Source organism: Channa argus, chromosome 2 (genome assembly GCF_033026475.1).
Source record: "Channa argus isolate prfri chromosome 2, Channa argus male v1.0, whole genome shotgun sequence".
NCBI lineage: Eukaryota > Metazoa > Chordata > Actinopteri > Anabantiformes > Channidae > Channa > Channa argus.
Window position 1 is genome coordinate 8,444,992 of NC_090198.1, and position 21,943 is coordinate 8,466,934.

At 41.5% G+C, this 21,943-nt stretch overlaps 1 protein-coding gene across 4 annotated transcripts in view; it reads right to left on the minus strand.

Moving 5' to 3' along the window:
- The window catches only part of LOC137111891 (transcription initiation factor TFIID subunit 4-like), a 78,728-nt gene that overhangs the window by 52,796 nt on the left and 3,989 nt on the right, over positions 1–21,943 (minus strand). For 2 of the 4 annotated variants that reach the window (XM_067495131.1, XM_067495134.1), the window contains exons 2-10: positions 21,777–21,937; positions 14,817–14,957; positions 13,153–13,305; positions 12,388–12,510; positions 11,817–11,906; positions 10,733–10,942; positions 6,870–6,942; positions 5,784–5,898; positions 136–305 (exon numbers count right to left, since the gene is read on the minus strand). In XM_067495131.1, the coding sequence (XP_067351232.1) occupies positions 136–305; positions 5,784–5,898; positions 6,870–6,942; positions 10,733–10,942; positions 11,817–11,906; positions 12,388–12,510; positions 13,153–13,305; positions 14,817–14,957; positions 21,777–21,937 (1,236 nt within the window). The remainder of the gene's footprint in view (positions 1–135; positions 306–5,783; positions 5,899–6,869; positions 6,943–10,732; positions 10,943–11,816; positions 11,907–12,387; positions 12,511–13,152; positions 13,306–14,816; positions 14,958–21,776; positions 21,938–21,943) is intronic. The other 2 variants (XM_067495132.1, XM_067495133.1) reach the window with 2 other exon arrangements.

Genomic DNA, 21,943 nt, shown 5'->3' on the forward strand with positions numbered 1-21,943 from the left:
GTAATCTAGCTTTTGCGTCGACCTTCATATAATGACTGAGGAGAAACATGGAGCCTGGGGCTAGACCAGTTGGGAGTCACTGCTCTTAAATGTTAAAGAGTTTGTGTGTTACACTGCATTGTACAATTATCTTACCGGTCTCCAGAATTCGTCGATGTAGCAGTCCCGGATGGAGAAAGGCCTCATCTTTACATGAGCGGATCTGCGTTCCCACTAGCTCTGAGTTGGTGGCGAGTATTCTTGCACTCTCCTCATTCAGGTTTACCCCAGCCATGGACGCCACATCATTGATGTCATCATCATCCCTTTAAGGTAAAAGAAAAGCTATTAACAAAATACATAAGCTAGGAAACACAAATTAAAATACAAGATTAACCCCTTTACATAGGGAAAGACCTACTCTAAAAACCCAACTTGGGTGGGCAAAAACCCACTCAGGCAACTGTGGTCAAGGTGTGTTCAGTTTGCTTGTGTCCATTCGTAAAAACAAAGTCTGCAATGCAGGTGAAAATGCAGCATTAAAACGCATTTTTTAAAATACAAATTTTAGGGGGAAAAAAGCACAGTGGAAAAAAAAAATCTTATTTTACTGTAAAATAAGAATTTAGTTTGAGAAATGAGAAGTGAATTTCTCCTCCTTATCAACATTTATGTCCTAACATCATCACAATGCATTCCTCAAAAAAAAAATGCTTTGAATATCCTGTTTTTTATTCACGAATATGTTATTGAATTAAGTTATGCATTTGTTTTGTCACAGAAGGCTATACATCAGCCATAATGGCACAGAACTCCCATTCCGGGGTCTATTTGTGTCAGCACTAAGAGAGGCAGGGAGATGAAGAGCATTTGGGCAGAGTTTAGCTTGGTAAGGATGCTCCTGAGAATTGGCAACTGAGCTGTGATGCATCTAGCTATACGCCAATGTCAACAAGTTCCATTTGCACACTACTTTGCCACACTAGGCGATGTATTTTCATAATGTATTGGTCATTTTTCAAAGGTATAAGGTTGACTTCACATTGATTACATTTTGATACATATTAACACAAACACAGATGAGGGTAAACATGCAGAAATTGTGTTTGGGTCGTTGCATTTGGGCCCACACATCCTTTAAAGGCAGTAATTTTCTTTGTGAGTTGTCACAAAAACAAATTCCTGCACAATTGTTGTACTTGGCAAGTAATGATTCTGATTCTGGCCTGAATTAGCAGTGATGACGTCTTGTGCTCACAGGACTGGCCCTGAGCGAACAGTGGATTTTCTGAGTGGCTTTGACGGAGGAACAGAGAACCACGGAACACACACAGAGTGGCCTCTCGCCACTTACTGGCTCATCTCCACAGTCATTTATGTTCATGCCACCGCTGTTTGTTGCGACAGACCTTGTGCGTGCATTGCTGCGCTTTTGTGTATGCATGTACTGTGTACAGTGCAGGGCCCCAAGTTCTTTCAGGCGCCTGACTGTGGGCACACACCGCCAGCCAACTCTACCCCACCGAGCCCTTTCTGCTCTTTGGTGCGGCCACAAAGAGCCGATATGAAACTTGACATCACGGTGGGAGGTTGACAAAGATGATTAGAGCAACTCCCTGAAACTCACACACCTCTGCCTTCCACTTTTCTTCCTCTCCTCTAGCACTCAGTCTAATTATATCGTCACAGAGAGAATCTACATAACAACACAAGCAAGGATACATAGGATTATATCCTGTGCTGAACCTCAGGCTGCGTACTTCCTCCATCATGTCCTCATGGATAACATGACCTGTCCTAAGAAGAAACATGCCTAGGACCATGTTCACTAAGGTTAAAAATATAAACAACAAATACAGCTATTTTCACAGATTAAAACTGCCCATGAGGCTAATGAACATGAAGAGGTGACTGATTCCACAAGATCTGTCAGAAACATAGTACTGACAACAAGCTGTGCAAAAGAGAAAATCCTGCAACAATCAGCGCAGAATTTGACAGTAAAATTTTTGTGAAGCCGATACCCCAGCACATGGTTTAGGATTAATGTAGTAAGTACACTGTTGTGCAATTACAATTTTTCTGTGTTTTTCTTTTTCTTTACGGTAACACAGTACATATTAAACTATGTGGTATTAGTCTTTGTAGTGAATATAATATGATTATGTATCTGTACCTATAAAAACAAAATCAATGCAATAAAATGCAATTTGTATTTTATGTGGCCATTAATGATATTTTCGTATAAAAATGCCACAAGAGAACTTCAGATATCTGTATAAGGTTGTCTATATTATACAACAGGTTTAGCTTACATAAACCCAGAGACATACTCTTTTTATATATTTTGCTGGCAAAACTACCGGTCCAGGATAGCTCGGTCCAGGATAGCTCGGTCACTCAGATGAAAGTAATTTTCACCAGTCAGAATTTAAATATATGTTTGGTTTAAAACTACAAACTTCAATGAACACATCTACTAGGTAACATACGTATTACACAGCTGTATTGGCATATAAAACATCACACAGTATCCAAGAACACTGCTAATATTATAATTAATAATGTTTCTTTTTTTCTTGGAACTAATGATTTCTTGGGTTGTTTGGGATCGCTGGGACTCATAATGAAATGAAAATGCCTGAGACAGGTCTGACATTAAATGGAGGGAACAAAATATGAAATGCAAAACATTCTTCACTACATCTCAGCGCTAATAAAGCAGAGATGTAATTAGCTTCCACAGCAGCTACAGAGCAGCCTCCCAGTTATTGGTTTGGGTTTGCTCGGGGACATGGAGCCAGCGGTCACAGGAATACATATGCATGTCGTTTCCATATCCAACTTGTGTTTCAGCGAGGGCACGCCATAAGTGTTGGGAGGACTGCACTTGCCATTTAAAGGTTGTGTCTGTGTAGATAGGGCTGCATTCAGATCTCCTGGGCCCAGCCCCCTTCCATTACCACCACCACCCCTGTGGATAAAGGTCTCTGCGGCCAGGCAGGGGACCCTGATGGATCCCTTTGACTAACACCCAGGCCATGCAGGCTTGTTGGGCCCAAAATGAGAGACATGGACCACTAGAGAAGTATTTTTAAAACTTAGCCTGTGCTTCACTGGGCAGCCAATGGGATGTTTTCATGACCCAAGTGGATAACAACCCTGGTGTCAGTGGTGGTACAGGAGGGGCCAATACACTCACCAACAATCTAAACAGTGCTATACGTTTAATAAGTCAAAATAAAGTGAAATCTCTTTGCTAGTAAACGAAGGAAAAAGGCTGGTGATCCACTGGCAACTGTGACTGGTGAACAAAAACTTTTAATCCTGTGTGTAGGTATGTGTATGTTTTTCATGTGAATGTGCAAGTGTTTGTGTGTGCAGATGTGTGCGTGTCCACCATGGCTTGGATTTGAGGGGCTAAGGCTGTGCTTGGAGGTTGACAGAGGGCTGAGGGCCTGGGCTGGCTCGCCTGTGATTGCAGCGGATGTTGAGTGTTTACAGTGAGATGAGCAGGGGAGAAAGGGGGGACACCGAGACAGCTGCTTTTACTCTGCATTATAAACTACACACACATAAACACAACAACAAAAGCACTTACACATAAGTCTGTAGCTGTACTGGAAACCCCACGAGCCCTGCAGTATGTATGTGTGCTACAGCTGGACCGCTGGGACCAGTGGCTCAGAGTGACAGCCCTACCCTACCAACTACAGCTGAACACGATGCAGGCTGGGTGGGTGGGATTCTGGTGGACGCTAAGTGACCAGCCAGTGAATTTTGTTATTTCCCTCTCTCTCCTATGTCAGGCCTTTGTTACCATGCAAGTACATTACATTAACTCAAATAGAAAAAAACATTTATATTATTTCAAAATGACAAAAACTAGCTATATACGGTGCCTTTTTACTTTCTCTCTAATGATTTCTCCTCTCTTATTTACACCGATTAGGCATAACATTATGACCACCTGGGCAATTTAATGCAATCTAATCAGTGGTTCTGCCATGAATTCTACTTTTACAAGGCTATAATTTGTCAGTTTTTAGGTTGAAACTATTATAATATTGATATTTGTACTATGTGTTTAATTTTGAGGTCATAGTGTGTGGTGGATTCATACTGACGTGCATTATAAGAAAAGATGGTTCTAATCTTTTGGCCATCTTATATAAAATGAATGAGGGGCAGGCTTCTAGATGTGATGCGAAGACACAATGGCTTCCAACAGATCACCTTGTAACACTGGAGTGTGTTCCAACATGTTTATATCCTCAGGTAAGAAAAACAACAGCAAACAATAAACAGTGTTGGGAACTACAGAACTCAGAGGGTTCAGACGCCAGCTGATACCTCAGCAAGTAAAGAGTTTCTCACTGTTTTCAACTTAAACTATGGATAATGTTGATAGTAAAAATATAGTGGCAGAGCAATAGTGTCTAACACTGACTGCAAATGCATGAAAAAAGAAAACAAATGAGAGATGGAGATAATTTCAACAGAGGTCCATTTCTCAAAAAAATGTAAATCAAAATCAGGTTTTGCAACTTCGTATTTCAGTTGAAATAAAAATGTGAGTCATGGAAATCAAAAAAATGTGTGTTGCTGGAGGGAATAATCTATCTGCCTGTACCAAACATACAGATGGAAGCTCGAATGGTATTAGGGGACCACACATTTCGTAGTTTGTTTGAAGCACACGTGCATGACAGGTAAACTAACACCTGACCTGGACCGGACAAAATATATGCAACAAAATGTCAGTGATATGCTTCTTTCATGACAGTGATGATGTGCATTTTTGGGCATATGTTCAAATATTGTGTTTGTGGGTGGAGGGCTACTGTGATCACCGCTGGGGAAAAGAGGTTGTCAGTAACAAGCAAGCCTGACAGCTTAATTACCAACGCAGCTAAAGATTTATTGGTTTATCAATCAGAGCCCCGGGTGCTGCCTTTCCCCTCAGGAGACAGGAGCCATTACCATAAACCCGTTGGCCCATGTGACCCAGACTCTTCTTGCACCAGCCCGGTCACACCGGGGCAACCCTAAACCCCTGGTCCTGTCAATACATGCATACACACATTTGGTACACGCACATAAGCAAACCGAAATATTATTAGGCTCTTAGGATATACACATATGTTCATGTGCACCCAAGCAGGGACACAAACACAAAAAGAGGCATACATGCAAACATATACATATACATGCTGCACACACACAGACAAACACAAATACACAAAGATGCACACAAAACACGGACCACAAAGGCCAGCATGTGGGCGATGAACCTTTTATGTTTTTAGACAAAAGCCCTGCTGAAGCAGAGACAAGACCAGAGAGAGAGAGAGAGAGAGAGAGAGAGAGAGAGAGAGAGAGAGAGGAAAGCTGCAGGCTAAATACCATATGTTTGACTTAACCAAAAGGTATTTTCAGAGCCGCATCCAGAAATTCCAACCATCTGGACACAATTACCTAATTTCTAAATTAAGATTTCGCTCATTTCTAATCCTGTCAATGAGTTGTGACACTGACACAAAGAGGGCGATGGTGAAGGTGATCTATTGGCTGGCAGTGTGTTGCTATGTGGTGGGCGCAGAGAGAAAGGACCACCGATCAACCAGCCGGGCAGGCAGGCAGACAGGTGGCCATGCAAGCAACTGGGATAAACACTCATAGCCTTAGCTGAGAGTGTACCCTGTAGTCATGCAGAAGCTTCCTAGTGAAATGCTGCCCCCATGTGATGGAGCCCAAGAACAACAGGCGCTCAACAGCCTATCTCCAGAAGAGAGGAGTTGTACCGGAAAGAACCTCCTCCGGGGTCGTTGAGCTTGTTTTTCTGATTCCCAGAGATCTGAACAGCCAACCCCATGGGACTTTTGCCTGCTTGGATGACGGCTCCCTTTCCCATTGTTCCTGTTAAGGAAATGAAGAAAAAACAAAGAAGAAGCACTAAACAAAACAGGAAAGTAGTAATATTATCATTGAAGTGTCCCTTTCTATCTGCATCAAATATCCTCCTGTCTAACGACTACCTTCAACTGTCTCTGTCTTCCTCGCAGGGGTAGAAGGAGAGGGGGTGGGGAGGCAGTACTGTCACTCTCCCCAGGTTGGTGCGGAGAGCGTCGCTCTGTCAATATCACTGCACTTCACCGGCTCTCCTTACACTCCTAAACCGCATCCTGCTCCGAGACACGTTTTCCAGAGAGGCACAAGGACTGCCAGAGTGAATTTAAACTTGATTTTAACAGGCATGTTCCTAGCCAAGAGGCACAGAAAAGTATTTTTAGAACTATCCCCGCATTCCAATTTATGGGCATAAAACAACCTACAGATCTTTCACTGCAGGCAATCTTGGGGAAGGGGGCAGATCAAATTTGTATGCACCTCTGATCGTACACAAGCACGCACACAAGCAAAAGCAGGTACAAACACATACACACATTACACACCCCACCTGAGAGCACACAGCTCTCTTAGGGGAGCGTTACGCCCGGTTGGTGTTGGGGCGATATTTGTGGGCTTCTGTGGGAAGAGTGTTTGTGAATCAGTGTGAGTAAGCAGCAGCTCAAATGTTTGAGAAGGCTTTATAACCAGACAGGAAAAACACCTGTTCTCTCTGTGGCTCCTGCCTGTTTACACATCTGAGCCTACTGAGAGAACATTTAGAGTTGCACTAATGGCTATCTTATGTATTAACCTGTTTTGCCTGCTGTTTGTTTAAACGGCAGGTCAAACTGAGTTTGAAATCTTCAAATATCTGCCTGGTACTGCACTCACTAAAAGATGTGAAATTTGCAGTCCAGATACAGATAAGTGGTGTGAGTCAGAGAAACCTCAATCTAAAGTAGCTGGAAAAGGCCTTCAGACTTCTTACAGTACAGTACCTTGTGCTCTGACAGGCGTGATCACCATGGGCATCCGGACCTGGCCACCAACAGCACCTGGTGTCTTGATTCCCTAAGTACAAAATAAACAGAGCTTATGTACTTTACTGTAGCTTTTGAAGCATTAAGACAATATCAATGTAAGAGAGGAGGTTAAAATGTATCCCTACCATATCTGCATTTTTGTACCATACCCGGAAGAAATTATTTTGTTAATAAACTTGGTCCTTTCATTTGCGGTTGTTGCAAAACATTATCCAGAGATAAGCTAGCCAAGTGACACTTGAGTGTACTGATTTCTACTGTAAGATATTACAAATGTCTGCAGTAGTAATGAAGGATAGATGCAGAATGTGTTTAGGGATCAAAAATTCTATAGCGGCTTTCTACACACTATACTGCCAGAGATCAATTTAAATGCACGAGGAGGATGGATTTCTGTCACTGCTCATGACCTAAATTTGCTCGCATTTCCAGATAAGACAAAGGCAATAAGAAGTCAAGACCATGGTGTTTAGATGAAGAAGAAGTGGTGGCACAAGAAGAAGAAGCAGGGAGGTGGATGGGGCTGTGCTGGGCTATTAGAGTCACTTCCTTCCTTGGTAGCAGCCACAGGCCGGACCTCAGGCTCAGCCATCCATTCTTACCAGTTTGCTTCTTGCTGCATATTTTTTAGCCTTGTTTTCCATTCCCTGACACATGCTATATTACTGTTCAAGCTACTGAAAAAAGACAGAGGCCATTTTTCCCAGAGATCCACTGCAGGGGCCTGGGAGAATGGAATGGTTGTGAAAAAATGCATTCAGCACAGGCAGAGATAGCTAGCACCTCTGGCCAGTCAGCGACACAGTTAAGAGAGTAGGAAAACTCAGGAAGAAAGTTTGGAAATCAGGGTCAGGTTGTTTATGATAAAATCTTTCTTTCTAAAAAACTTATGAGAGCAAAATTTGTAAGATCGGAACAATTTGTTTGCCGCAATTGAGCAGATTTTAAAAAAAAAATCCAATTCAGAAAAACACAATTTTAAACAAACTGTCTGAATTGTCCTTGCTTTTCAAATGTAAAAAGTATTACCTGAAGAGCATGTAATGAGCCTATACAACAGAACAAGTACACAATGTTGCAGTGAAATGTGCACTGCTGTGTAGCAACGTGGCCTAGTTAAAACTCATTCACTGTTTTGTTAAGTCTATCCGCCTCATATATTATTTACCCTGAGGACATTTATGGTCCAGCAAATTTCATTACAGCTTGTGGGTTAATTTTTCATAAATCAGAATACAAAATGACATTTTAAATTTACACTTTTTTCTATTTAACTTGTCGATTTTCTTCCCCAAATGTGCTTAAAAACATATTTGTACCTCAGATCTCTTGCAATAAAAAGAAGCTGTAAATTACATTAAATGCATATTGCATTTTGCTGTCACTAGTTACATTTTAACCATTTTCCAAATTGGAATGTTTGCCAGTAGAAAACTATAATAATATTACTTCATGTCTACTGTAAAAACTGTCAGACCACTCTAACAAATCTTTCCATACCACTGTGGTTACAGCGTTTTTTTAGCGTAATTCAACTAGCTGTCTAGTTTGCGACTGTTGATGTGCCAGGGGCAATCATTTACTAATGTTTTGTGTTATAGCTTATGTTGGTGAGTGTGTGTGCATGTGTGTGCGTATGTGTGTGTGTAAAAGAGACCAGAGGCATGTTCTGGACATAGACTGCGGCCGCCGCATTGCTTTAAAATTGACCCAGGGGCTGACCTAGTTACCTCCCTTCACCCTTCAACAGTTAATGGGTGCAGGGCTAGATACAGTGAGAGGAACTGTTAGAAAGAGATGGAAAGGGAACATAGTGGCAAAAGAGAAAAAAAGAGAGAAGGCAAGTTGGAAAAAAATTCCTAGGAAGAAAACCACTGAGAGAAAAATAAGGAGGAGGGAACGAAAAAGCAAGAAAAAGACTGAGAGAAAATGTACAAGAGAAAGAGAAGCCTCTAGCTTGCACACCCTTCTGCCTGGACCAGACCAATCAGAAAATGACCTCGCTTGACCCTACCCATAGACGTCTGTAAGATTTTCAGCGTTTGTGTGCCCATACACTACACTCACACACAGATGGTAATGTGCTAACTGTGAGTGGAGTGAGCCTGTTCAGTACCGGCCCCTGCAGGTTACCTGGCCTAGCTTAAGCAGTATTCCTGTGAAAAGTGCAGTCTCTGTGCTGCTTTTAGCTCATTCATCTCAGGGTCCTGGGTCAAATCTGTGGCACAGGGCAGGCATGGTATAATAGCTTGGACTTCTGTCTGACCCTGAGTGACTCACTGTGGTTAAAAATTTCTAAATTCTAACCATTGGAGCATCAACCAATAAGGCGGCTAGCTTTCCACTTTATTGTTGTTTATAGAAAATCACAATAAATTTAAAGAAAAGGTAAATAATTAACGTTTTTTTTTTTTAAATTAGAGAATGAAAATTAATGCTAAAAACTGAATAGCATGTGAGACCTTTTGTTGGCCTAACAGAAATACAAGATCTAAACTTATCAGGCGAAATACTCAAATTTTTCTGGTTTTCTGGTAAACTAAGAGTGATTCTTCAGCAAGTTTATGAGCTGGGCATGACACTAACAAAATCTTGGCTGTGTGACTCCCAGCTATGGCACTGTAACACTTTTTTAGCCTTATAATTCGTGCAAGACCTATCAACACACACACACACACACACACACACACACACACACACACACACACACACACACACACACACACAAACACCACCTACCCTGGAGGTCTGCATCCATCACATTCTAGCACTTCTTTATTGAATGCAGGAATATTGTGGGTAAATATTTGTCACATCTATTACCTGACCAGTGTAGCTTTAACTGTCCATCCTCACACACCTTACATATAGTTTTGTTTGTGTACATGATCTAGTCTTTGGAGGAAAAGAACAGAAGATATGTCTTCAGATCACACATTTTAATGGAGCAATACATACTAGGTTTATACATCGACAGTAGAGGCTTCACAATATATATCATTTTTGGATGGTCATTGCAATGTGTGCATGCGTAATATTCACAAACATTAATCAAGCTACATGTAATTATTTCATACCCAAAAAAGGACTACGTTGACCAAAACAGTTACTTTGTTAGAAGTACTTTCACGGTGAGTTAACAAATGCATTACCCTACTTTATTTCACCCTGTTTAAAACAAATGAGGTGGCCAAAACATTAGAACCCATATCTTATGATGCATTCCAGTACAACTCCACTACCCAATTTGACCTGAGTAATAAACACATCGTAGAATTATCACCTTTCTGACTAAACTAAACTAAAAACTGAGAAATGATAACATTGTAAAACAAAAGTAAAAGGCAGATCCACTGTATTGGATAGCATTACATTGCTAAGGTGGTCACAATACTATACCTGATTAGTGTAATTAATCACATTGTGGGATTCAGCCAGAGGATTCAGCTGAACATAATTTACAGCAAAATTTCACCAGGGTTTATTTCCTCTTTAATAACTGCTGTTGTTCTGAGTTACATAGCAGTGTATTTGATTGTTGCTGTATGTGTGTTTGTGAGTGCATGCAGCTGTATTTGTTAGTGCCAAACAAAGTTTTTTCCTAACCGGACATTTTTTCCCAACAAGCTCATAGGCCTGTTTTAGGGTTAAGACTAGGGTTTAAATTTGGGTTTAGGGTTGGAGTTGGGTTGAAGTTACGGTTAGGTTTTTGGTTTGCATTAGGTTGAAACACAAAAAAATCAAAACACAAACCTGTGCTTGTGTGTATGCACGTGTGTGTGCTGAAGTCTGTTCTACTTGGTGTATGTCGTACATACCATGGCAGCTGGATGTCCAAGCGCCCCACCAGGCAGCGCACTGGCACCCGTAGTGGTGCTGACGCTGTTAGGGTGACGTATGCAGACAGCTGGCCCAGCTATGATGGCAGGAGGGGTGCCGCCGGGTACTGGTTTGACTCCCTGCTGCAGGGGCTGGGTCAGGGACTGCTGACTATTCAGCAAAGACAGCCGCAGGGCCGGAAGGCTCTTCTGTTGATGGACAGAGAGAAGTCAGAGTTTATGGTCATGGAGCAAAACAGAATTGCATTACAGAAGACCATATATAGTTACAAATTAGGTATAATGTCACAAAAATATGGCCACAGTTGGCTAGGGAAACACTTACTAAATGAATCTTCAGTATATTTAATACTCTATATGCCATGTCCATGAGCCATTTCTCATTACCCATGGTCATGGCTGACCTGAGGAGCTCATGTTGCTCCGCAGAAACTATTTCAGGCAGATTTTTTGACATAAGCAACCTAACTTTGCATGACAACATGTGTTTGTGGCCGAGCTGGGCAGTTGAGCGCCTTGATGTGACGCTCATCACGGTTGGCTGAAGAAACCTGCTGGCTACTGGCATGGATGGCTGCGGGGGCCACTGTCACACACAATCAGAAGTCAGGCCAGAGGGATATGTGTGTATGTGTGTATAATTCGACAGTCAGGGCTAGCCATCACTGGCTCTTATGCCAGGGAAAGGGGCTACTTTAGCAGATCACTTCAGGGAAATACTTGAGTTAGAGATAGGCAGGCTAGGCAATGAGTCAAGGGGGCAGGAGGTCAAATCAGAGAACAATTTTAGGGGTCAAATTTGAAGGCAGCTAAAGGGTCCAGTACATAAACAATGTAGGGCAGCCTTCAAGAGGACTACTTTGTGAGGCAGGTGTAGGGTAACTTGGTGTAGGTATCAGTTAAAAAGAAACTATGTAAAAGGTCAGTTTTTGGAGCTTTAGCCTTCAGCACTAGGTATCCAGTTCAAATGGTCAATTCTTCATTCAGTGTAGGCAGCAGTCTCACAGCTGATGTAGCTTGTTTAAAGAGAAGGTTAAAAAAAGTTTGTGAGCAAGAACACCACCTTGAGGAAGGGCACCAGGTAAGGCTGCGGAGATGACTTAAGTTCAGTCTGCAGCCGGCTTGTGAATTCTTCTGGTTCAATCTTGGCATCCTGTTAAAGTGAAGTGGAAAGTGTAAACCTCAAACATTATGTTACATACAACATGATGAAATCCCATCACCGGAGCTGATGATCAACCACAAAAACTCATCTAATCCTGGCACCTCAGGGCACAACTTGGTAATTATAACACTGTACAAATACAGACAAAAGGAGAGCTTTGGAATGAGTTTCATGCTGCCATCTAGAGGTTTGACATATTTAGTACAACAGCACACTATAATAATCCATTTGATTTAATGTGTGCAGATGTTTCTAAGTGCGGAAAGCAAAGCTCTTATGTAAACATGGCTTTAGAAAAGGAGCATTTGTCAAGACTACACCAGTTTTTTTTGTAAATGTAAGACATATATGTCAAAAGTCAGTCACGACTAACAGCACATCTTTTAAACACAATATGTACAAAGAGGCTAAACTGAATATGATCAGTACTGGAGTGGTTTCCGTAGTGTTGGCTGGTTTTTAATCTCACCAGTAGGTCTTGAACCAGAGCCTTGACATTCTTTGAAGTCTCAGGGGACGGAGAATTGTGAGAAGCCAGCTTGATAAGTGTGGCCAGGAAATTCTTACACTTCTTCACGTTCTCTTGCATTTCCTGTCAGGAGACAATAAATCAATTATTTACTATCCATCAAAATTTTTATTGTTATATCCAAACATCTAAATAGTGGCAGCTTCAGCTTTTGACAAATGCTTGTAAAGTACTGGTGGTGTGTCGAGCTTTAACAGAAAGGAAGTGGCCTTGTATTCGTCCTGCATTTTCCTAAATCAAACTAAAATGTTAAACTACAGAAAGAAATGAACTGAACTCGTAAATGACACCTGTCCAGTCAAGCTGCCAGTGGCAACAAATTGTAGTCCTCATGAAGTCTCTAGCTGTATATATTTGGAGATGCACGTCTGTATGTCTGGGGGTGTTATTGTATATGTTAGTGAGCCTGCATCTCTGACTGAGTGTCCCTGAATGTGTAAATATGTGTATACATGATAGTTCTTTGTCTTTATGCATCTGTATGTCCTTGGGTCAGTTTGCACTTGTGTGAATGTATGAGTTCAAACGTGTGCAGGCATGTGTGAGACTTTTTGTCCATAGCCAGCTGTGTGAGGCGGTGAATCTGTGGGTCCTGGGCTGAGCTTGTGACACAGCCAGCCTGCTGGCAGCTGTGACAGTGCTCGCACCCTTAAGGGTGGAGTGTGGGAGGTTGGGGTGGGAGACTGGGCAGTAGAGAGAATGGACCTGGGACACGACAGAAGCTCCAGGGCCTGTCGCAATGCTCGTCTGTGGAGGCTGCACTGGCTGGGAGGCAGCCTGGGCCGGAGCCTGGGGGGTCATAACCACGGGGGTCTGCTGGGGAGCCGTCACAGCCACGGCCGGTGCCACGGGGCCCTTCTGAAAGAGCAAAGCAGAGACAGAGAGATAAACAGGACGTGACGCTTTGCTTATAGCAAGGCCACAGAGAACAGGAGGCAGGCGTCACAGCACTCCTGTCACATCTGGTGTCCTGACTTCGGTGAACATCGCTTAACAGACAAGGAGGAAGAAGGGGAGGAGGTGACAAGCTAGAGGCTGGGAAAGACAATGCTGGGAAAGGAGGCCATCACCGCTTTTCTTAATAATCACCTACCTGACAGCAAAAACCTCCGCCCACCTATCAAGGATTTGTTATTAGTAATTCCAGACATGAGCTACCCAGTGTCTACTTTCACACTAACATGCACGAGGGAATAAACGACTAGAAAATATCTCACATGCAAACCACAAATTTTGCAGAACAGATGAAGTGCCATCAGCAGTCTCTCACTCTAAAGCCCTCATCACCTCTTCTGAGTCTCTCAGGGCCTGTTCACACTTGGCAGTAAAATGCATTTTATGTGATATAATCAGTGGCCAGCTCTAAATCCAGGTGTGAATGCTCCTAAAATGCATAGAGGACACATTAGTGTCTGATCACGCAGCCACATATAGGTGGGGGCAAGCATGTCTACATGTACTGTATGCTGGCATGTAGTGTTGTGTGAGCCAAAATAAATATATATCTACTGTGTCTGCACTAAATGGTTGCAGAGTGTATAACATTTTCCAAAGACAAGGTCTTCAAATCAATGTTCTTCTCTGAGCAAAAATGTACAATCAGTCACAATATAAAGTATCTCTATAGGAAACAACAGATTTGGCCAAAGCCAAAGAAATTTTTGGCTTAAAATATTGTCTGCAGCAGTGCAAGTTATTTGTAACCAGGCAGCAATAACCAATAGGTACACATTTTTCAGCTGGCCTCATTTATTTCAATTCCTAAAAAATACTCCGCAAGCATCTTGCTTTTGACATGATGTCCTAAAATAAGTGGTTTTAATATTTTTACTCGTACCTTTAGCAGATAATGTTACTTAAAGTAGCATTTATTGTTGTGTCTTTAAAAATCAAATATTATCTCATAGCAACTTTCTAAATGCTCAGTATAATATAAAACTTTAACAATGATCAATGATGATAGCGCCTTAATTCAAACGCAACGTCAGCATTTACCTCGAAAAGAATGAAAACTCAAAATGTACGTACTGCAGAATTTCACCAAGTACACCAAGTATTCCAGTGCTGAAAGTAAGAAATGTTAGCATGTCTATTCACAAATGTGCCTATGTACATGACAATTAAGCTTTTAATAAACCCTACCATCATATTCTATCATACTGGATCATTTTAATGTAAGTGTTGTGGTCCCATTTTTACAACTGACAACAAAAACCTGAGGGTGTTGAAAGTGGAACTCATTCATTGTAGTGAATTCCAATCAGATTCCCAGCCTACTGTAACCTCTGGACTACAAGAGTGCAATGTTTTTTGCTACTGCTAGTCAGACAAGAGGACAAAAAATAGGCAAGTAAGGAGGGTTTTCTCACTGGGCGAAGTGCAGGGCAGGAGGAGGAAGAAGAAGAGGAGGAGGTCTGAAGGACAGGACTGGAAGGAGTGGGAGAGGGAGCAGGTACCATCTTGGCCGGTGTCAAAGGACACTGTCTGGTGCTCTGAGAGGTCACAGAAGACTGTCGGAAAGAAAGAGACCAACACAAAGAAAGAGAAAAAAAGAGGAACAGAGTACAAGATGAATATATCACAGAAAATGTATTGGGGGGGGGGGGCTAGGCGATAAATAAATACAAGGCACCTAAAAAACAAAGATCATAAAAAGCAGAGGTATGACCATAGAGGAAGTGGATGGCAAGCAGAAAAAACACTGGGACTTTGTGAGAGACAGAGCAAGAGAGGAAGAAAAGAGCAGCAGTTTGCCTGGCACAGAGGTGAGGACAGCAGGAGAGAAGAAAGAAGGTGGCAGCATGTTAGAGGTGCAACAGAGAAGAACACAGTCGTCCAGGTAACAGCAGATTGTTGTGTCACTGTTCTGGGGTCTGATCCTACATAGTGGGACCTGTGCATTCCTATACATTTACTAGACTTAATGTCTAAGGATTTTACTAAGTGTGAAACTCTAAATTGTTTTACTGTTGCCATAAAAGGTAAAATGTAATGAACTGAAAACAAGTCACTGTAAATTATTGGACTTGGATTTAGCCCAAACTGACCAGCAGGTTAAATAAAATAAAAAAAACTCTAGAGCAGATGACGGATTGGCTATGCAATCAGGGATATCGATTGATGCATCGTCAATTTTGTAAATATTCTTTAATATCTGATCAGCATAAAACAAGTAAATCACTTAGGCCTTTGGCAACAAATTTGTAGGTTACACTGAGTTTCATTGCCTATACTCAATTTATTCAAGCCCTCAGCATTTACAAGCTTTTACTATGAAACACAAAGGATGATTAGTTTGAAGAGGCTGAATAATGTTGCTGTTTCTTGGAACACTATTCTTCCAGCGCAATTAGCTTACCTAACTGGCATTTGTTTTAATGAAAACGGCAGACAGCATAATAATTGGTGTGACTTATGCAACTAATAAAGAAATTTGCATAAAAAGCCATCTGCGAGGATACGGCTCCATGTAGAACCATGGCTGTGTACCTATTCCTGATGCTGGGGAGGACACATAGCTGATCCTGATGATGGCTTGACCTGACTTATAAGCAGTGTACTTACTTAAATGCAAATGCATGCAAATTAATGAAGACTCAGAAAACCAGAATGAATGAAGTTATGAACAGGAACCAGTTTACACAAAAACACATTTGCCATAAATGTAGCTCGAAAACATTATTTGTACAGTATGCTTTATTTTTTACTAATTCACTGGACCAAAATATGCAAAGTGATACGTATGTAAGAAATCATGTGCAATACATAACTATTATAAATATATCTATTATTTTAATAGCATATTAAAGGCCTGGGAGCAAATGGGAGGGGTGGACAGTGTGCACCAATTGCCACAAAACCACACTAATGACCAGTTACTCATCTCTCTCTCTCTCTCTCTCTCTTTCACACACACACACACACACACACACACACGCACACACACACTCGCAAGCACACGAAAAACGGCGGTTGTCTTGCACACAAATGAAAACACACAAACTGACACACAACCCTGCCAAGGACAGGAGCACGGAAGTAGGATGAGAAAGAGCAGGAGGGAGTTCCCTCTGTTCTAAAAGCTTTGTAGGTTCCAAAAGAATGTTGTACTTAAGAGTTGAGAGAAAGTGGGTGTATGAGGGATGAGGCGAGAGGGGATGAGGGTGAAGGGGTGAGGGAGTGGTGGGGTTGTTAAGAGCCACAGGGTGCATCCCACCGCAGGCAATGCCTTTTTCTTGCTCCCTCTCTTTCTGCCTTACATATAAACACACACACAGACTGAAACACACAAACACACCCAAGAACCAAAGCCTTGTTAGCTTTTTAAAATAATCAGGCAGTTGGATGATGAATGATTTAACAGGTATGGAAGGAAGGAAGCTCAGGATGCCTTCCGTTTCTCCCCTCAGGGTCATGGGAAGAGTGACAGGCTGACAGAGGGTTGAGCTCTGGGAATAAACACCATTCCCTTTCATTTCCCTGCAACTGCTTTTCCTGTCGAGACGGCAATGCCGCGGCCCGCTAATTTGTCATCACTGTGACTGTGAGAGGCAATGAAAATCTGCATCTCTCTTTTGAGAGGGGTTCATATCAGGATGTATAAAGGTTGATTGGCTATGAGTAAAGAGGCAGGAGGGGGCGTTGTTGTGTAACGGATTGGGACTTCGATCTCTAAAGCCACTGGGCAACGGCGGAGTCAGCAGAATGAGTGAACGTGGACAGTCTAAGAAAGATGTGAAGTAACATTTTATATATGTCATATGAAGAACAAGCACAGTTTTGAAAAGCAGGGTGTAATGCTGCTGACTGGTGGGTGTACCACACACTGGTGTAGAATACCTGCACTAATCCAGGAAACACTGATATGCATTAAGCATGTGGATAAATAATATAGGTTAATTTTTTCCTAAACGTGCATTAGCTTTGATTGGCACAAAGTGTAGTCTTCTTCTTCTCTTTTTACATTCCCAGGTTAAAATACTCCTAATAGTAGTAGAAAGAAAGATGAACACATGTCTTACTGTAGCCCTGAGTGCAACAGCAGCACAGTCTAATTCATAAATGAAAGAAGCAGCTGAGATACAGTTTGCCCAATGCTGCCCTCTAGTGTCAGCCTTTTGTCCTTGCAGTTAGTGATCTGATGAACAAGAGCCAAAGATCGTTAGAGGCTCTCTGTACTCCAACTTTGAGAGACCAGAACAATGGTTAGCGGGGTAAGATCTTTCGTTTTGAGATTTAATTAGGCACTTAGCCCCGAAGGAATAACAGGCTTCTGTCTCAAGCAGTTATTACTGTTGTTTGCCAACCACAATCTGACCAGAGGACTATAATCAAGTGCTATTCAGAAGCCACTTTGTACTGTAATACTATACTCTTTTGCTGATTTGAGGATTGAGTATTGTGGACGTTTTTGGTACCTGACAACTTAACAGGACATTAGAGCTAAAACAACACTTCTGCAGATATTGATTTGCAGCAATTATTATGATCTATTCGTTATTTTAAGCGTTAAGCTTTCGCAAAGCTGAATATCTTAAGCTTGTTTTCCTTTTTTTAAAAAAATGTTAACTAAATATGTGTATGAATCATGAGTTAGTAATTGGGTGTTTGAATAAATCAGTTTGGGCTTTGGTGCAATGCATTGGGCATTGTTGTAAACATTCAACTTATAAAGAACATACACTCACTGGCCACTTTATTAGGTACACCTGTACAATCTAATGGAATCCAATACAGCAGCTCTGCCATGAATTCTTCTTTTACGTTATATTTTCTTAGTTTTTAAATTGAAATTGTCAGAAAGGTGATAATTCCATGCTCTGTTTATCATTGAGGTCAGAGTGGCTAGTGGAGTCATAATGAAGTGCATTATAAGAAGAAGTGGTTCTAAAGTTTTGCCCCCCTCGTTTTAAATAGGGAGGCCAAAACATTATCTTAGCTGTTCCATAACTGAACAACACTGCTGAATCCCAAGATCCAAAACAGAACACAACTATATTTAAAATAAAATATGTCAAAGCAATGATAAAGTTCATTTTGTATTCATTTTGAAGTTAAAAAAAAATCACTATGTTTGTTTTGTTATCCATCACATATAAAAATAATCTTTTAAAAGCAGTTGTACAATTTGAAAATATACATGCACTGAACCTATAAATATGGATTTTTAAATAATATAATGTAAACGTATAACTTAACGTAATGTATGCCTACTACAAATATGCTGAGGTAAACACATCAACCCCTCTGATTTGCTATTCACAACTGGCAGGTTTATTAGTGCTTTGCTGTCATTCTAATGTCAGTCCAATTTAGCTGGAATGTTTAATTTACAGAGAAACGGTGGGTGATGAACAATCTGGTAACCTCATTATTAAAAGCAATTACATGCCAAAGGTGTGAACCCACTGGCAGAAGCTCCAGTTTTTACATGAGTGATGTAACCACAGGTGATAATAAGCAAATTCCAATTAATGATTCAGTAGCTTGTTAAATTTTGATGAGAGCACCCCATGGAGTCATTAAGAAGCCTTGAATCATTATTTCACCTATTAATTTTAGTTTAATCTATACATAAAAAAATTAAGAATTTTCTGTCATTATTCCATAATTACACTATTAAACTTATTAATCACATCCTAATTAGGGTGTACGGCTAAGCAGTTCACTTGTTGAGGTGGTCCCCAACCAACATTAACTATTCGACTCCAGAGATGATTAGACCAACTAGACCTAGTTGCGACAAGTAAAAGGCAGCACTTGCTTTATTAACACCCTTGAGCCGGTTGTGCCCTTGAGCAGGGCCTTTATTCCCGTCTGCTCCAATTAGGTTGGTCAGTGCTGCATTGTATTAAAGGAAAAGTAACTACATCACTCAATGAAACTACCAAAATAAATAAAGAACAAAATTTTGAAAATAGATGTTATTTCAGCACCAGGAGCTGTCCATAGTCCTATCTGTGTTACAATTGTATACTGTCCTGGATACTAAAAACTCATTCTCCACTTCAAACATTAGAGATGGCCTCCCACAACAGTCTCTTTTCAGACTTTAACTGTTTCATATCCTTTCTTTAGCCACATTACAGTATTTAGGAGCAGTGGGCAGCCATGTGACAGCAATTAGGAACCTGCTTCTGTCCAGGGATCGGTTCTTTCCTAAGAGCACTGGTGATAGTGTTTATTTTACTTACTTGTGTGGCTTGTATTTTGATTTGAGTGATATAATTCAACACAGACCAAACCAGAGTTGATATTAACAGCAACAATATCTTTTGGCATACAGTGTTAGCTACGGTGTTGCCGAAATAGAGAATGTCATGAGTTGATTAGTTGGTAGCTGTCTTTTGGCTTTCTGTCATGATCCACTTTTAAACTAAATGGTAAAAAGTTTGCACTTATTGAGCGCTTTCTATCTTGTTCGTGCCCAAAGTGCTTTTCACTGCTTCTCATACACCCATTCACACTCACAAACACTCGCGCACCAATGGGGAAGCTGCTATGCCGCTGGCCTACACTCACGGAGTAACTAAGTTGGAGTTCAGTGTCTTAAGAATGCTATGAACCGGAGGATTCTGGAATCAACCAAACAACCCTAGGATTACTGGAAGACTGCTTACCCCCTGAGGCAAAGTATGCAGTAAGCCAAAAAATAAATAATGTTCAATATCTGGTTAACTATGTGAGTGGAGGTGGTGAAAGACTGATCTTTAATTCGGTCTTGGGCTGCAGAATTTTTTGTATAGCTTCAAATCAACAGCTTTGTGCTTGTCCCTTCAGGGGTTGCCACAGCAGAATGTGTTCTGCACTCTGTTTTGGCATGAGTTTTTTTTGTTTTACGCCGGATGGCCTTCCTGCCGCAACTGCAAATGTTTTTTTAACAGATTGAGTTGTGCCACTAACATTTAGTGTTGTATGTAAAATGAATACATTAATAAAGTATAAGTACAACAAATGAATATAGCCCTGAGGCAAACTGGAGTCCTGTGTAGGTTGTACCCTGCCATGTGCTCAGTGAGAGCTGGGATTGGCTCCAGCAACCCCGCGATGCCCAAACGAGACAAGCGCTAAATGATAATGGATGGATGGATGGAAGTAATTCAATCATGGATTTGCAGTGTACAATATGTGAAGTTAACTGTAATAAAAATGTATGGGCAATAGACCGAAGTACACTCGCTGGCCACTTGATTAGTATGAAATTGGACACCCTTTTGCCTTCAGGACCGAGCACCCAACATTCTTTAGAGATTTTAGTCTATATTGCCATTACAGGATCGCACAGTTGCTGCAGACCTGTCAGCTGCACATTCATGATGAGAATCTCGCATTCCACCACATCCCAAAGGGGCTCTCTCGGACTGAGTTCTGGTGATTGTGGATGTCATTTGAATACAGTAAACTCATTGCCAAGAAACCAGTTTGAGATGATTTTAGCTTTGTGCCATTGTATGTTACTGTGGTCATAAAGGGATGTTTTTAGAGATGCTCTTCTAAACAAAAGTTAATGTCACCTTTCAATCACCTAAACCAGTCTGGCCATTCTCCTCTGATATCTGAAATCCACATAGCATTTTGCCCACAGGACTTCTAAATCCTAGAGATGGCTGTGCATGGAAATCCAAGTAGATCAGGAGTTTCTGACACACAACTCCGCCTGGCACCATGCCATGTTCAAAGTTTTTATTTTTTATTGTGAAGACATAAGCAGAAAGAAATAAGATATTGCTACATCTCATCTACAAAACCCAAAAAGAACATTATTTGTGTTCCTACATGAGATTAAATCGCTAGATAGGAATGTTTCACGTGTGTTCCAAACAAATCTGATGACCCATCCTCTAAACTGTGACTTACACCAAATCTGAAATAAAGCCAGTTATACACCATGTTCCAAAATGCCTGCAGGTATACCATGAACCACTATCAGATACAGTGTGGATTTACATTGCCCTAAAATATTTTTTTTGTCCTTTCGGCTTATTTCTTAAATTCAGGTTCCCCACAGCGGATCATTAGTCAGCATGTTGATTTGGCACATGTTTTACGCTGGATGCCCTTGCTGATGCAACACTCCCCAATTGGGACCAGCACAGCGCTGCTGGGGATGGGCTGTTGGAGGTTCAGTCTCTTGCCCAGGGACACTTTGACATGTGGTCGGGAAGAGGGGCGGCAGGAACCTCTGACCCTATTATCGGTGGGCAGCCACTGTACCGACTCAGCCACTGCCGCCATGTAGCCCTACACTATTTGAGGAGTAAATCTGTGTGCAGCGGTCATATTAATATATGGGTCCTAGCTACCTTGCAGCTTCTGTAGCAGAGTCTCACCTGTGGTGTTGTTACTCTGAAAGATGCTCCTGTGGTGGGTGTGGCAGGTCGCGGTGAGATATTGTTCTGTGCCTGGGCCTGAGCTTGAGCCTGTGCTTGGGCTAAAGCCTGCTGAGGGACCATCACTAGCTGACCCAACTCTGTACGCACCAACACCATTCCTGGAG